The following is a 17,399-nucleotide window of genomic DNA, read 5'->3' on the forward strand; positions in this document are numbered from 1 at the left end:
CTCCCCCGGAGGTGATAGCATGATAATATGTTTAAAAAAACCTCACTCGACCTGTTAGTAATATTCATGCAAAATTTGAAGTCAATCTATGCAGTACTTTTCGAGATTAGCTCGGACAAACATACAGACAAACAGACAAACAGACAAACAGACAAAAATTCTAAAAACTATATTTTTGGCTTCTATATCGATTATAGATCATGGAATATGTATTCTTTTAAAAAAATATTCAATGTACAGTTTTGACTTTCCTACGATTTTATTATATGTATAGATAATATACCTACCTACCAATATCTACCTACATTCTATTGCACGCCTCATAAGCGAAGCGTTGAGGTGGGTACTACTGTCACTTCGCGCAAAACATCTGATTTTTCAAACTTAAAATTTACATCTGCTAATAAGTTGGTAGGTACTTAGGTAGGTACCTAACTAGTAATTACATAACGTTTTTAAATGTTTTTTCGCGTTTTTGAAATGATGCAACATACTGAAACCAATTTAAACTGTAAATAACTATTTAGCTTCATAATATTGTACCTAGGTAGGTATTTATTGGTATTATCTACACGTAAACATGTATTAAAATTAGGCATTGTCAGGTAGGTATTTATAATACCTTTGTTTTGATTGTAGTTTAAATAAGACTGATCTAGGTAAGTATATCAATTTGGGCCTATCAAACAAAAAAACCGTAACTTTGCGATCACGATAAAATTTCGCTTAAATTGTTAAAAGCTTTCGTTTTACAGAATCGATGACAAAAGTTTAATGGTTTGGAGTTGAGTGGGCGATTCGCGAATCGCGTGACTATAGTCATTCTTAATGCGAACTTCCAATACGAATATATATATAACAAACGAATATAATTTTATTTTATTGCCATTAGATAGGTACCTTAGTACCTATATGTAGAAACTAGAGGTACTTTAAAATATTTTTTGTAAAGGTTAATCAACTTTTTTGTTTTTTTTTTGACTTGGTCCTAACTATATTATATAAAGATTCCAAATTCAAAACGTTTATTTTTAATTTTTATCCACCTAATGCACCCGAGTGAAATTACGTTTCTGAAAATAGGTTAGGTACATCAGATTTTCTCATGTTTATTATATTTTATAGGTGTTTATTAAAAATAAAATATATACTTTACATTATTATATTTACTAGTTATATATAAAATATATATAACTAGTAAAGTGTCCGCAGGTAGGCCGTAGGTGCGATCTTCTTAATTTTTTAATTGCTGACATTTTACTGATTTTTCTGAGTAGGTACTTAATCAATAATCCTTACATCTGATGTAAGGATTTAGATCCCATATTGTCTTTGGACGTACGATAAAAGGAGCTAGATATATTTGATATAATAATATTGGACCTAGGTACACACCTTCCTAAATCTTCTATTACCTACTTATTAGTTACTGCATACGCAATTAAAATAATCAGCAGATATAGATTGATATTATCAGCAATTGCTCAATTATTATGTACCTATTACCTACTCATTTTTTGAAATTGTTACCCAATTTATTTTTTGCTTATCGTGCATTTTATCCAGTACCGTTTTTTATCAATGAATGGTTTATCAGTAACTATAAAATATATTATGATTCACTAATGATTAAAAATAGATTATATTATACCTACCTTTTTATTGCATAGCTTTTATCTCAGACTGACTTTGAACGCGGCGACCGAATGTAAAAACGCCTAACCCCACTCCAACCGGCACAATGTATGGTTTTTATTGTCAGGAGAAGAATCCTATGAAAGTAAACTTATGAAAATTGCGCTAAAAATTAAAAAAAAAAATCAAAAAACTTAACTTCATGTTTGAAAATTCGCGCGAAGACAGGTCGTCTGTCGGGCCAGCTATAAATAAACTAGTAGGATATATAATCTTCTACAGAAACTTTTATTTTTATAGTTGCGATAATAAATAATACAGATTGTTATAATTTCCATTGAAATAAGAATAACTACTATTCAAATACCTAATTATTAACTTCTACGTTTCCAACATTGAATATAGATGTGTTGGACATTTCAAATAAAACTATATTTATTTATGGACGTAATTTAGCGTAATAAATTAAAATAATAGATAATAAATTCGACGCGTGGTCGAAATTTTAAGCATATTTAATATAAAACGAAGCTACATATAAAAATGAATCGCAAAATGTGTTGGTAAGCGCATAACTCGAGAACGGCTGAACCGATTTCGATAATTCTTTTTTTATTATATTCCTTGAAGTACGAGGATGGTTCTTATGTAGAGAAAACGTAAATATTATGTACCACGGGCGAAGCCGGGGCGGACCGCTAGTTTAATATAAAACGAAGCTACATTGAATTGGCTCATAAAATATTAATATCCTATTACTGAAGTTGCAATAGATAATTTATAATAGTTTACTCAATACATAATTAAATTATGGAAGAATAAAAAATCTTTTTAAAAACACTCAGCGGTCATAGTTATTACTTACCACAGACAAATGAATTGTCGTTGTTCAAATATTCGGAAATCTTGGATATCGTCCAAAAGTATGTAGAAAATCTTTTCTCTATTTTCCATCAACAATATAAGTGTGCCAATATAAAGGGAGCACTTAGCAACAACAAAATAATTGTTAATTGTTACATGATAATTGATGACTTATTGATATTATATGTATTCGTATTGCTATGTTTTAAATTTAACAACTTATTCACCTACTATTTTATAGAAATGTTTACATAACACATTATACATTGACTCTATTAGAGTAATTTACATAAAAGTAATAATGGAAAGCTCTTCTTTTGTCCTTATTTTATTAGATTTGAAGTAGGAACATAATTATTAGACGTAACATTTTTTCTATAAATTTATCTATCCATACTATCCATTGAAATATTTTAAAGATATGAAAAGTAGATTTATCACATTTCAAAGAATTCTGCAGCTTTTACCTAAAAATATATAAATTTATCCCGACTTAGAGCAACATATTAGTCACTAGATATATTTAATCTTTGTTAAAACTATTATCTTATCGAATATTCGAGTAGGGCGGGTCTATTTTTTTCATTAGCTTTTTTTTCATTTGATGCGATAAAGCTTCGAAACAATAAGGCTTAATGGGTCGTTAGATATGCAAATTGCAAACATGTACATAGGAGTTTATTTTAAAACGTTGATAGATAGATCAAATAAAAAAGTTAAACATGCTTAACGTACCCCATCGGATAAGTCGACCACGATGCAGCATGTATGTAAAATGTTGAGTCAAACCATGGTCTATATTTATTTTAGGGCCGATTTTTCAATGCTTGGATAAAACTTATTCGTCGAATAATGTATAAAACTTCCATTTTAAAAACGTATTCTAACTGCCCGTATTTGACAGTTTACGTGACATTTTAATATTATCGTGTAATACTTTATTGGACGGATAAGTTTTATCCAAACATTGAAAAATCGGCCCTTTTAAGAATAATTCATTGACAAATGACAATAGAGTCAACAAAATGATATTGCGATAGCCCAAGCTGAGGTTCAAGTCTCACAGCCTCTATGAGACCCTTAGGCCCGCCGCGCAAGACGTGGCTGAAAAGTTGAGAACTATGCTCGCCCAATATAAGCCCGGCCCTACTGGGCTAACAGCTACTGCCTACTACACATAAAAAAAATCCTACAACAACGAAACAACCTACATGCTTTGTAATCAGATAATATTCGAATTTTAAACATAAGGAATAAGGATTAAAACCAACTAAACAGATTGACATTAAATTCATATAAGTATTTAGTTAAGGGTATTTAATTTTTATAATATAATATAACTAAGTATATAATATAATATTAATATTATTGAGATTACTAGCGGTCCGCCCCGGCTTCGCCCGTGGTACATATTTACGTTTTCTCTACATAAGAACCATCCTCGTACTTCAAGGAATATAATAAAAAAAGAATTATCGAAATCGGTTCAGCCGTTCTCGAGTTATGCGCTTACCAACACATTTTGCGATTCATTTTTATATAAATTACTAGCGGTCCGCCCCGGCTTCGCCCGTGGTACATATTTACGTTTTCTCTACATAAAAACCATCCTCGTACTTCAAGGAATATAATAAAAAAAGAATTATCGAAATCGGTTCAGCCGTTCTCGAGTTATGCGTTTACCAACACATTTTGCGATTCATTTTTATATATAAGACATATATAAGATTATGATTAGGTACCTACTTTAATCAATTGGTGCTATTAATTTGATTGTCAGACGTAAAAACCCAACACATTGCTGATAATAAATTATTTTATTTCCGAAAAATAATTAGATTACCACAGATTAGTACTAAATACATACTGAGTCAGCGAATGATTTTGATATACAATCAGAAAGAGTAGTTTTTCAATAGCCGTTCCTTTATAACTAGCTTACTGCCCGCGGCTTCGCCCGCTTTGTCTAAACTCTAAAACCTATTATAAAATGTAACTAAAATTAATCTTCCTCTGGAATCACTCTATTTATTAAAAAACCGCATCAAAATCTGTTGCGTAGTTTTAAAGATAGGGACAGAGAAAGCTACTTTGTTTTATACTATGTAGTATGTAACTATGTAGTGATACATTTTTGACCCTCTATTACTTTGCGAACCATTAACTTAAAATAACAACATTTATTATTTTTCAAGATAATAATTCTAATTTAACTAATTAATGTTGAACGTTATAATATTTTTACGTTTAGGTAACCTTGATTAAAATAAATTAAGGGTATTGTTTAAAAAATAGGTCCGTTAATTTATATATTATGTAGTTATGTTTCTTTTATTTAAATACAAATCTTTCAACTGTGTATGCTTTTGTAGATGTTAAAAAAAATCTGTTTATAATAATATCTCTCATGATAAGGTAACTAAAGTAAGTTTTAGATATTACTAGCAAACCGGGTGAACTCCGTTTCGCCACCAGAGACACCTTTTCTTTGCTATAAACCTCACGGAGCCCGAGACCTTTCCAACGAATGCAAAACCGTGGAAATCGGTTCGTGTGTTATAGCGTCAGGAAGGAAAACCCGACTTATTTTTATATAGTAGATAATAGATATTATAAAGGGCAATGAATGCTAGTACTAAATTTGAAAATATTTTTTTTGGGTTTCACAGACGACAGACTCGGGAAGTTACATAAATTTATACTAAATACATACTTACTTACTTACTTACTTACTTACTTCAACGGCGCAACGACCCAAAGAGGATCTTGGCCTCCGACACCAAAAGTTTCCAGGTTTCGCGCCTTAGCGCCCTGGTGTTGAGGTCTTCTACTTGAAGGATGTCCAGATCTTTTTGGACTTCGTCTCTCCAACGGTGACGAGGTCGGCCGACGGGGCGCCTACCGATCGGCTTGCTCATGTACACCCTCTTCGCAGCGCGATCGTTTGGCATCCTTTCTAGGTGACCGATCCATCGAAGGCGGGCAGCTTTTGTCTCACCAATAATGTTGGGTTCACACATACTAAATACATAGCTATATTATTATCACATAATATTATAATTAATAATTATTGTCAACTATAACCTCAAATTGTAGCAGAAATGTTAGGGGGGAAAATAATCTCTGCCGGCACAATTCTAATACAAAACGGTATCCAGTTATACACAATGAAGAAGGGAACCTGTTTAAATTTTAAAGCACCTCATCCCGTTTGGAAGAAAATTGGTTGCGGAATTGATGTTATTTACTCGAGGGCTCAGATGACCTCCGCATTCTTCGTAAGTCGTTTGAGTTCGACTTGCATAATCTCTGAGATATCGCATTCTTAAATAGTTCTTAGTTCTTCTTGACGACAATTTGGGAATCTATATTATTTCGGCATATTACCTATTTTTCTTGAATTATCGGAATAATTGGATAAAAAATTCCCACACGAAAGTTAATAATAAGACGTTCAAGTTGGCTGAGTTGAAAATCAAAGTTGTTTAGCTTGTCATACCAACAATTCCATATAAAAAAAATATCAGGGTTGTATTAATATACTAGCTGTGCCTCGCGGATTTACCCGCATTTTTCCTCTCCTATTGGTAATATATTAGCGTGATGATATACAGCCTATAGCTTTCCTCGATATTTATCGAGGAAAGAGGGCTATCTAACACCCAAAGAATTTTTCAAATCGGACCAGTAGTTCCTGAGATTAGCGCGTTCAAACAAACAAACTCTTCAGCTTTATAATATTAGTATAGATTTGTATATTTGCGTTTATTGCTATTAAAGCATGTTGTAAAGTCGATAATAGATGAGCGAGTCGAGGCCGAAAACATGAGAATTACCTTAATTTATTTTGCCTTGGCAATACTAATAAAGCGCAATAATATCATTGATAAGATATCATATATCCTGCTGGTTCAATTTATGAACACAATACCTATATTGGGAAGATATTTAGATAAATACCTACTTCTGTGCCGCTATTTATCTAGGACGGACGTGTTTTTTATGAATAAAGCTTGAGATATTCGGAATTCGGATACCATAAATATAAAAAAAAAACTTTGAGCAGATTATTCGAATATTTTTTCTGACCATCTTAAATTTTATAGATAAAAAATTAAAACAAACATGTGAACTATAAAGTACACATATCTGTGTTAAAAATGTGATTCAGTTTCGTGTGGAAGCCTCAAAAAAGACAGTGATGATTAAACGTGGTAAGAGGAACGTGAGCATGGTAAGGTTGGGAAGATGTGTAGCCTTCCTAGCCCTTGCTGCGTTTTTGCTGCCATTCACCATCCTGCTAATGGTCGCCGATCAGCAGTACAGCTTCACATATAGTTCCAAACGAGTGTTCTATCAAGAAGTGAGTATTTACAATTAGTATTATTTGTGTCTTGAATTATGATACAATAGAACTGGTATCTAAGGGTATGAATTTATTAGTAGTTTAGAATGCATGGGTGTCATGTAAAAGTTAAAGATAAAAATAGGACATTCAATTATGTACTAGGATTCTGCGTCCAGCAAAATGAAAGACGTGGAAAGCCTCGTTTAATTTCTTTGGCGCAGAAGCTCGGATTTTTCGAATTTAGTGAATGTAATTAGATTCTACTAATGAAAAGCGCTTTTTCTAGCCTCGGTCTCGTATTTTGAAATTGTATGACTGTTTGACATGTTTGTTTGGTAGCTTTTAGCGCTTTTTTTTCTAGTTAGGTACTAGTTATTGTATTTACTATTGTGTAGTAACTAGAAAATTATTTTGCGAATGCTAACATGTGCAACTTTTGCCAATGGTAAATAAATATTTTGTTGTCCATAAATAATGAATTCAGCATTCGTTCCGCTTATCAATTTGTTTTATGCATGGTTAATCAAATTGTATGACAGTCAAGTTTTTCATACTACAGGTAAATCATTTATCAAAGCATTTAAATTTTTAACTAATTGGCACTAAGTTGTTGCATGTATACCGATAGTTGCTTGCATGTTTCGTGTCGTGTCGTCTAGTCTAAAGTGAAGGAAAACATTACAATTCGGTAAACACTAGTTTCTTCTTTTCAGAGTGACTTCTATAAAATAAACGGGACGTTATATGCTCCCGTAACCACACCTTTTTATCGGACGCAGGTAAATAAATTCCGAATTCCACGATTATGTGCACTTGCTTTAAAAAAAAAACAATTGAGACGACTCCGCACGAATACTTCAGTACAAAAATTAGCCATAGTGCGTAATATTAGCAATCATGTAGCACACTTTAATCTGTTCTCTATTGCAAGTTGTCTATGCTTTTATTTTAAAATTTGTTGTCTATTTTTATGTATTTTAAGTTTGAATTTTGTGTTTTGTGTAGTTATATGTTATATTATATGTGTTAACTGTAAGTACGTAATTTAGGAATGTACTGCTTAACTTTCATCCAATTAATTGAATGTATTTGAATAAATAAATGAAAGAAAATACTGGAAAAAACATATCTATCGATCCCACATACAAAAGTGCAGTTAACACAAAACGGTTGGAAATGTATGAATTAATAATAAATCAATTTCGCTTCATTGATGAGCCGTGCCGTTTCAATCCGCAAACCGTCGAGAGAAAGCAATTTGCACGCGATCGGCTGTTAATAGCACAGTATTACCATTATTTCCTACAGTAGTGCGACGAATGTACTTGTGCAGAGAAACGGAGGGGAACTGGCGGGGGTCGGGCGACGCGGGCCGCGTAAAGCAAACACGCTTAGTTTGCTTTACCTAGCGCGAAAGGATGACGCAGTCGTATTTTTTGTGTAATAATTTTATTATACATAGGTACTTACATATTCTATTATGGCGCGCACAAACTGTTCGGTTTACGGATGTAAATCTACATTGAAATCCCAGAAGGAAACAATATTTCAGAAAGATTGTATTAATTGTATCTGTTGAATTAAAATCAAAGCTATTTATATGTTGTCCTCATTATTTTCTAATCAGATTGTACATCCCAATGCCAATGCATTACTTAGTTAAATGTTATAATATACAATTAAGAACATCCAAAAATAAAGTGTCCACGTAAATAATATTTAGCAGTGCAATATCAGTCTGTAATTATATATTTATGAACAAATAATTACTTACATCAGATTTAATAATCGCAATTATTTTGAATGTACATATGAATAAAGATTTCATTATAATATTAATAATCACAATTGTTTTATTTCCCATTTGTTGCAACCCTAGCGTATTTTCGTGTGGCAGCGTAAGTACCTACGCTGGCGGCGGCATCGCGCGACATCAAAGGCGATTCCTTACTGTAGGAAATAATATTGTAATACTGTGGTTAATAGCTAGCCAAGTGAATATTCTGAAATCGCTTTGTGTTAATGAAAGACATATTCAATACTAGCTTCCCCGCGGCTTCTCTCGTGAAAGGAAATCCGATGGAAATTGGATGTTTCTATGTCTCTAGCTTCCTCACTATCTCCAGACACAAGAATCATAATACATATTATGAAATCGCTTTTTGCGACGTCAAATACAAATAAACAAACACTTTCGAATTAATAATATGTAGTATAGTAAGGATAAGGATAAACGCTCTTTAAATGTGCTTTATGCAGTTGCTAGAATAAATGATTGCAATGTCTGTTGAAGTTTTTACTGAGACAGATATCTTCCGTCTCGGCCATAAATCACATCTGTCTTGCTGTTTGCGTATTTACTCAGAGTTTCTTTTAAATTTTCTTTTGCTTGAAGGGTTATAAATAACAAAGACTTATATGGTATATTTTATATCCATACTTCCATACTATCCATACTATCCATACTAATATTATAAATGCGAAAGTAACTCTGTCTGTCTGTCTGTTACTCAATCACGCCTAAACTACTGAACCAATTTGCATGAAACTTGGTGTGGAGATATTATGGTACCTGAGAAAGGACATAGGATTTAGGCGTGATTGAGTAACAGACAGACAGACAGAGTTACTTTCGCATTTATAATATTAGTATGAAAGCTAGTCTATTATATGTTTATATATATTATATAACTAGCGGTCCGCCCCGGCTTCGCCCGTGGTACATATTTCGCAATAAAAAGTAGCCTATGTCCTTTCTCAGGTACCATATAACCATAATATCTCCACACCAAGTTTCATGCAAATTGGTTCAGTAGTTTAGGCGTGATTGAGTAACAGACAGACAGACAGAGTTACTTTCGCATTTAGTTATAATATTAGTATGGATATCTGTTATGATTATCAATTGTTTTGCTAAACTCGAGAATGGATTGTATGATTTAGCTTATTTATGTTGAAGTTAGGGGAACGTTTAAAAAGAAAGAAATATAAATAACACACACACATAATACTGTGAAATGTAAGATTATCATAATATAATCTGATAATCGATTTCCGGATTAGTTAAATAGGATTTAACGGTTTTCAGTTTTCACAGAAAATCAACTGGCACTAGTCGTTTGTTTTTTGTAATAACCGTATCTGTAATAGATAAATAGATAAAAATGTCATTGATGATATTTTAATCTTTAATACATTCATAACAATTTCTAAATAAGAATTTCAATAAATATGAAGAGTAAATAAAATAGTAAATTGTTTTGTGACTTCTGTTACGTCGTATTTTTTAGAAAAGTTGAATTACTATTGTTTTATGTTTATGTATGGTTTACTTATGTCTCAATCCATAAACGTATTGCTTTATAATTTTACAACGTAGGTGTAAAATGAAAATTTTACACCTACGTTTATTTCGAAATACATTGTTGTGTATTATTGTGTATTATTATTGATTGTGTATTATTTCGAAATACATTTTCACAAGTGAAGTGGGGTTGGCTACATCTGTGTGAATTCTTATCAACTTTTAGGGTTGCATAATCTTATAAATCGCTATAAAGCGCTTATATTTAGAAGTCATGTTAAGCCGATACAATCCAAATAACTACGTGTAAAGAATAAATAAATGAAATCTTGAAAATCTTGGAATTATTATTTTATTGGTAGGTATTATTATGATAAGTTGTACCTAGTACATGCTAGTACCTACCTCTTAACTACCTACAAAACTAATCATAATATTAATTTATCAAATAATAAATTATTACGTTTTACCTCTTCTTTTTACCTTAATAAGAGATTTGTTTATATAAATATCTATGTACCTATATTTTATAATTTCATAATATGAACTTTGACCTTTGAAGTATGTTGAAATGCTTGATAACTATCACGAACATCGGAAGGTGCTTGTGATCCTTAAAATGTCATCAATTTACACTAAAAATACTTCAAACATCGTGGAACAGTACTAACCTTTACGATTTTGGTTGTCATTATGAAGAGGCATCTAGTAATCTTTATTTATGCATCATTAAAACAGATTTAGTCACCTTCAACTTAGAGATAAATGACTAATCTCATCAAGGTTCCTTTCATTCGTAATTACTGTTACCATTTCAATGTTTTTTACTTTTTATGATTTAGCAATTCAATGAAATCGAAGTCGTCATTTTCTTTTTTCAATATGCTATTGAAAGTATTTAAGACCTATCCATGTTATACAGTTAGGTAAGCCAAAATATAGTCTGTGCTCTATTCTTACAGAGAACCACAGATTATCAAATAAATTACTACGAGCTAACTTTAATAGAAATAAGTAATAGGTGAACACTAAAGTAGGTATAAAACCATGAAACATGGAAAGGTCACAACAACAACAAACACTTGTATGACTTGAAACAAAATAAAATCGGCTGGACCTATTTTAACGGAACGGCTGGCATTTATAACGTGACAAGGCAAATGAGCCTTCTTCACTACATAGTATAAAACAAAGTCGCTTTCCCTGTCCCTATGTCCCTATGTCCCTATGTCCCTTTGTACGCTTAAATCTTTGAAACTACGCAACGGATTTTGATGCGGTTTTTTTTAATAGATAGAGTGATTCAAGAGGAAGGTTTATATGTATAATAAGATCCATTAAGTAGTGGAGAAGTACTGTTATTTTTGAGGTTTCTAATGTGATGTCGTAAAAAATTACATTTATTCCGCTTACATTGCAAACGCAGGCTGAACCCTACGAGTTTTATCAAAATAATGTACTAAGTATTATACACATTGAAAAGGTCTACAGAAAAGTCCGCGATGGTATATGTCTATCTCTTATGGATAACCCACAATAACTTTTTTTTGTCATTTACTTTTTACGACAAATAATGGCTAATTTTCGAAGCGATTTTAACCAATACAGCATTAATCCTTAACCAATTAAATACCATGGATACATTTTTCATTTAATATAGATCTATATGGCCCTTTACACCGTATGATTTAAGTGAATATTTTCGAAGATATTACAGATTTAAAAATTGCAGGACGTAGCGTTTGCGGCCGCCCGGCTATGTATTTTATACGTGCGATGCCGGAGGCCGGAGCGGGCCGCTATATTTTTATACCTATACAACGTTCACAATTTTTCTGTAGTGTATTTAGTATCAGCATTGCACCCGTGCGAAGCCGGGGCGGGTCGCTAGTAAAACTATAAAAAATAAAACGATAGTTAAATCTGTTCATGTTTTTTTCATATGATTGTTAAATAAGCTGAGGGCAAAAAAAGCAAAAAAAGCAGTTGAAAATGTATTATCAAAGTACTCGTGTTTATTAGTATTTTAATTAGAAACAATATAGAACAACGTACAAATTATAATTCATTAAGTATAACTTGTTATACTTAATGAATTTATGTTACAATGTCATTCCGCAAATTCTTGTAGGTAAGCAGAAATAATCAACCTTTGATTTGAATTCAATTGTGAAAATTATCATTTTTTATTGCATTAAGCTGCAATAAAAAAGTTGTTAATAAAGATAATGAGAAAATGATTGGATGTAAATGAATTAGCAGAATTGTTCTAGTATTACAATTTAATTTAGAGGCCTTTTCGTGATTATTCCATAATAACATTGAGAAGGGCGGTAGGTACTTATTTTTCTAGACGTGATGAATATTAATAACATGCACTAGCTTCAGTGAATCAAAATGTTATTTTTACATAGTGGGTGCTGGTTGAAATTCAAAATTGCCGTGAAATGAATAATAAACACATAGAAGTATAAATTTAAACATGCCCGAGGTTTTTGAAACGATTAAAAGTATTGACGATAGCATAATATTGTCTTCTATTTTTCCCTAATATTATGAAACCCACAGAACTATATCGATGAAACCTTTTTTGTAAATGTTTGCCTAACCAGCTAGAAAGCCGATCGAAACTGATGTTTTGTTATCTAACGATAAGAATATATTAATGCAGATAGTATGAAATTCCGAAACCACAGGTTTAATATCGCTGTTCTATACTATCTATGTCATAAGCTTTGTTGATGGCAGCTGACAAATTTCGTAATACAAACCTGTTATAAGCAGGCATCCACATATATTCGTTGGTCATCGATTACCTAATAATATTATCAATGTCGCAGCCACTTTCGTTATGTTTGTTTTCCTTATTAGCGACTGTGTGCCTTGCATGTTTCATGTTTATTGAATGGTTGCAAAATAATAGTAAACTATAACCTCAATATAATTTTGGGTAGACTTCTATTAAAAGAATGAATAGTATGGTAGACATGTATTGCACGCCTCAAGCGAAGCGTTGAGGTGGGTACTACTGTCACTTCGCGCAAAACATCTGATTTTTCAAACTTAAAATGTCTTTATGTATCATACATTGCACTTGTAAGATAATACATACACACACATATTAAGAAAATACACTATTTTTAACGTTCATGATATTTTTGATGTCATTTTTGTTATTTAAACTAGTTAAAAAACAGTTTAAAAAAGTTCTGTCTTGGACGTCCGTGTGTCTGTATGTGCGGATCCTTTTTCTTGTTAACACGATAGCGACCGAAATACTTTACTAATCGAGTCTTTTTTTTTCTCTTACGCTTGAGTATGCTCAGGAATAGAACCCTTTCATTTTTCAGGGTCTGATTCGATGTGGTTTAATTGTTATTAAATAAACAAAAATAATAATTAATAAATATTTATTAAAAAAAAATTATGAGGCGTGCACTTTTGGATTTTCCAAATTATTTTTCAAATATTACCGCTTCATTGGGTTATCATTAGCGATAAAGAAACCTTGCGAAAAAAATCATGAGTTTCTTAATTAGCTTTTATTCGAATTGTGAAGTAAAGAAATAAAAATAATAGTGATGAAGAAAAATGTAGGTAGTTGTTCAATTATTTCGATGGATAAAGTTTCATAAAACATATTTCTATGACTGAATTCCGACACCTATTTATTTATAGGTATCTAATGTTATTTTCCTGTATTTGGAGAAAGTGCTTTTTAATTAGAAAAGATTTATGTTGGAGTATAAAGTAAATTACGCACAAAAATAGAATGGACTTTGAGCTAATAAATCAATAACATACAATATTAATCCACGAAATATTACATCCACCAACATAATTTGGCACCACCAATGCACATGAGCTTCGGCATGCAGCCAGAATATTATATTACATACGCCCGTTATAATTAAATATTTTTTCAAAAGCTTGTCAAACACAATTTGTATTCAAGTCCTAACTTTAGGTCAACGACATAACGGTGCGATTACAGTACAATACATGTGCTGTGTGAGAACGCTTTTACAATAGAACACACTCGTAAAAACGTCTGCTTGTGGCACAAAAACATGTTTTTTTTTTAATATGTTCTGCCTGATTGTTACACCCGAATAACCTACACTCTACAGACATTATGACGTTTTTGTACTGTAAAATTATTTTGTAATGACGGGGTTTCGTTGATGGTATAGTACCTAGTAATATAAGTATATACCTAAATTACTTGATAGAGTTTGAAAAGTAAAAAAATACATAGTTTGATAATATTTTTTTTTAATTTAGTACATAATTTATATCTTAAATATCAATATTTTAAATATTTGGTAATCAAAATGCATACAATATTATCTTTATAGGATTTATCCTTGATGTAAATAATAATCAACAAAGAAGCTAAATGTGGAACGCATTTCCGTTCTCATCCCCTTGTGAAACGATGTTTTAGTTGTTTGTAGGAACATTTCAGTTAGTTTTGTCTGTACATCTTACAATAAACAGTTTTTAGTTCCTTTGAAAAGCATGTTAAAGTGTTATTTGGTGTAGAATATTCATTTTTAAACAGCGATGGAGCTCCTCATCTCGAACGAATTCGTATCTTTTTTTTTTAATTCTACACAATGGTCAAAAAAATTTTAAGCGCCCTAATGAAAATAGTGAGTGAATATACAAGTACATACTCCTCCTTTGACTTCATTCTCCAATCTTGTGACTTGCTCATTTTTTGCTCGATTTTAAGTACCTATTTCCGATGAAAGATTCGCTTAATCAGTAGGAAGGCCACGTTTTTTTGAACAACCGTTATTTTTATGCTTTTTATTCCAAATAACTGACCTTATGTAGTTACAAAAAGCGATTCGTAATTGCAAACGTATTTTCAAAAAATAGAACTCATCAATATTTGGCATTTATATGCACGATTTATTCAAAAGATAGATAAAACATTACAAGTGTCTTCATTCTTAAATAACTTTTTTGTTCTACATCTAAAAAAAAATTGAGTTAAAAAAAATAATTTTTATGTAAGTACATAAGTACATGAAAAGTAAGGTCAGTTTACACAATTTTATTGGGTTTCACATAGCAATGACTCATGTGATTTATACTTTACAATTTACATTATATTAAATAATCTATCTATCCCATAATTATAAGATGGAAAACAACTACGGTTAAAGATTTGGAGCACTAGATAAGTACAGTACCTTCCTACTCTTATGATAAAATATTTAACATGGTCTATTTATTACGGGAAAGCAGTGGTTCAATAAAAGAAAGGCTATCTTTGAATAAATATCGTACAAAAAAATTAACGTTTGACTACGTTTTCTAGAAATAACAAAAACCGCGCAGATATAGCTAAAACCACAGACCGCTGCACAGGGTTGCTTCTTTTTTATCTACATATTTAATAAAATTGTACTTCATGGAAAATTCAAGCTTCTTCTTTTATTCTATGGCATTTCCCGATACGAAGAAGAATAATGCCACTTTAACGCTTAACTTTCTTTACACAGTACTTGTTTATCTATAGGATTTTTAATTTTTATTTGATTATTAAAAGCCCATCAATTAAATATGTATTATAAGAAACCCTTCCTTTTGTCTTCAAACAATATTTATTTTTATAAAACTTTATCTTGAAAATCAACCTAAAGTTGGCAACCCTGTGAGGCGTGCTTGACCTTACAGTACGGGAATTCTTTAAAATAAATCACTGCGGAATCTGACAGCAACGGTAGTCTGTACACGACAAAATACTTTAATACATATTTTTCCTTACAAACTAAGTCGATAAAATTCGTGAAATATCGCCGCGCCATGCGTGCAAAAATCTAAATACGTTCACGCTAAACAAAGAAATTTCAGAAAAGTAAGTAAAATTCGGTTAAATAGATACATATATTGAATATTATGTTGGGCGACTAACAGGGCGTGACATTATTACACAAGGGATTATGAAAATTATACTTGGAAGTAGGTTTTTACATTTATTTAAAGTTACTAGGTATTAATTGGAATTGAACATTTTGTAGTTAAAACTTTAATTAACAACAGAATATTGTGTAAATATAAAATCCATCCATTTTGAGTTTTGACTTGGTCTACGTGTATGATAATATCATAATTTTATCATACCTAACCCTACTCGCAAGTCGAAAAGTTTATGAAGAGTTCTGTACATAACTATTACGGTTAACTATAAAATGTTTAGAGTTCCCTTTAAGTATTTTTAATTTACCAGTAACAGTCCATTAAACAAGCTTCACTCCACTAAACATACGAAGGTACCTACTGACTGCGCTTGTGACCTGTATTTATACGTACCGCTATCATGAATGCTTTTCATTATGTGCACATTCTATACTCATGTAATTATACTCCGAGCCTATTATTTGTATTGAATCCAAAACAATTTGTCGGCCGCTTTGTCGGGCCTAATAAGTCGACTGACTCATAATGATCCATTGTATTGGTAAACGACCGCTACATTTTGAAGATAGGCTGGGAGTTTCTGTGGTTAAAATATGTAGGAGGAAAAAACATACATTCAAGTGGGCCCCTTTTGAGGGGGACAGGTGCATTTCACATCTGTTTCAATAATCGATATTCTTATAGGACAAGCTAGTGTGACCTATTACGTCAATGAATGAAAAAATTGCAAAGCCCTTGTACCTTTTACATACATATTTCCTATAACACATTTTTCAATGCTTAAGTTTAATGTAGGAAGCACTTAGAAATAATGAGAAAAATATAAAATCGATCAAATTACAACACGTATCTAACTACATGTTCATAGGTTTATTTAATGGCATGTTTTTAAAATTTAAAAACTGCAAAACAAAACAATCATTAAAACTTTTTCCATCAGACGATTTGATATCTCTATGGACATTGCAATAACACGAACTATTTAAGCTATAGCTTACTTATAAAAGTGCTTGCAACAAAGGGTTCGTTCTTACAAAGTACTGTTCAACATCAAAGAAAAGCTAATGAAAAGCCTGCGTAAGCTTCGCATAGCGACTCATCACTTACCCCACTTTTAGAGATATGACAAGTTTCTTGAAGTTTACCCCTACTTGTTCTAACTATTTGCGGATAAGAAATCAAGTGGGTTTGTCTATGGATTTTTAACAGATAAGTTTACTTTTTTATTAAAAATTTTGTATGCGAAATGTGTATCTTTTTCGTAAAATCTTGATATTTAAGCGTGTGCTATGAGCTATCATCTAACACACAAAC

The 17,399-nt window shown here is 31.6% G+C and overlaps 1 protein-coding gene across 6 annotated transcripts in view; it reads left to right on the forward strand.

Annotated features, from left to right (window-relative positions):
• The window catches only part of LOC149481640 (carbohydrate sulfotransferase 11), a 48,852-nt gene that overhangs the window by 5,962 nt on the left and 25,491 nt on the right, over positions 1-17,399 (forward strand). For 5 of the 6 annotated variants that reach the window (XM_089705225.1, XM_089705228.1, XM_089705226.1 and 2 more), the window contains 2 exons: positions 6,606-6,862; positions 7,561-7,626. In XM_089705225.1, coding sequence (XP_089561351.1) covers positions 6,701-6,862; positions 7,561-7,626 — 228 coding nt within the window. In that variant the 5' untranslated portion in view covers positions 6,606-6,700. The remainder of the gene's footprint in view (positions 1-6,605; positions 6,863-7,560; positions 7,627-17,399) is intronic. The other variant, XM_089705230.1, reaches the window with a different exon arrangement.

This window comes from Colias philodice, chromosome 16 (genome assembly GCF_061535455.1).
Source record: "Colias philodice isolate Cphi_HAF_F1 chromosome 16, ilColPhil1 Martin Lab GWU primary, whole genome shotgun sequence".
In the NCBI taxonomy this organism is placed as follows: Eukaryota; Metazoa; Arthropoda; class Insecta; order Lepidoptera; family Pieridae; genus Colias; species Colias philodice.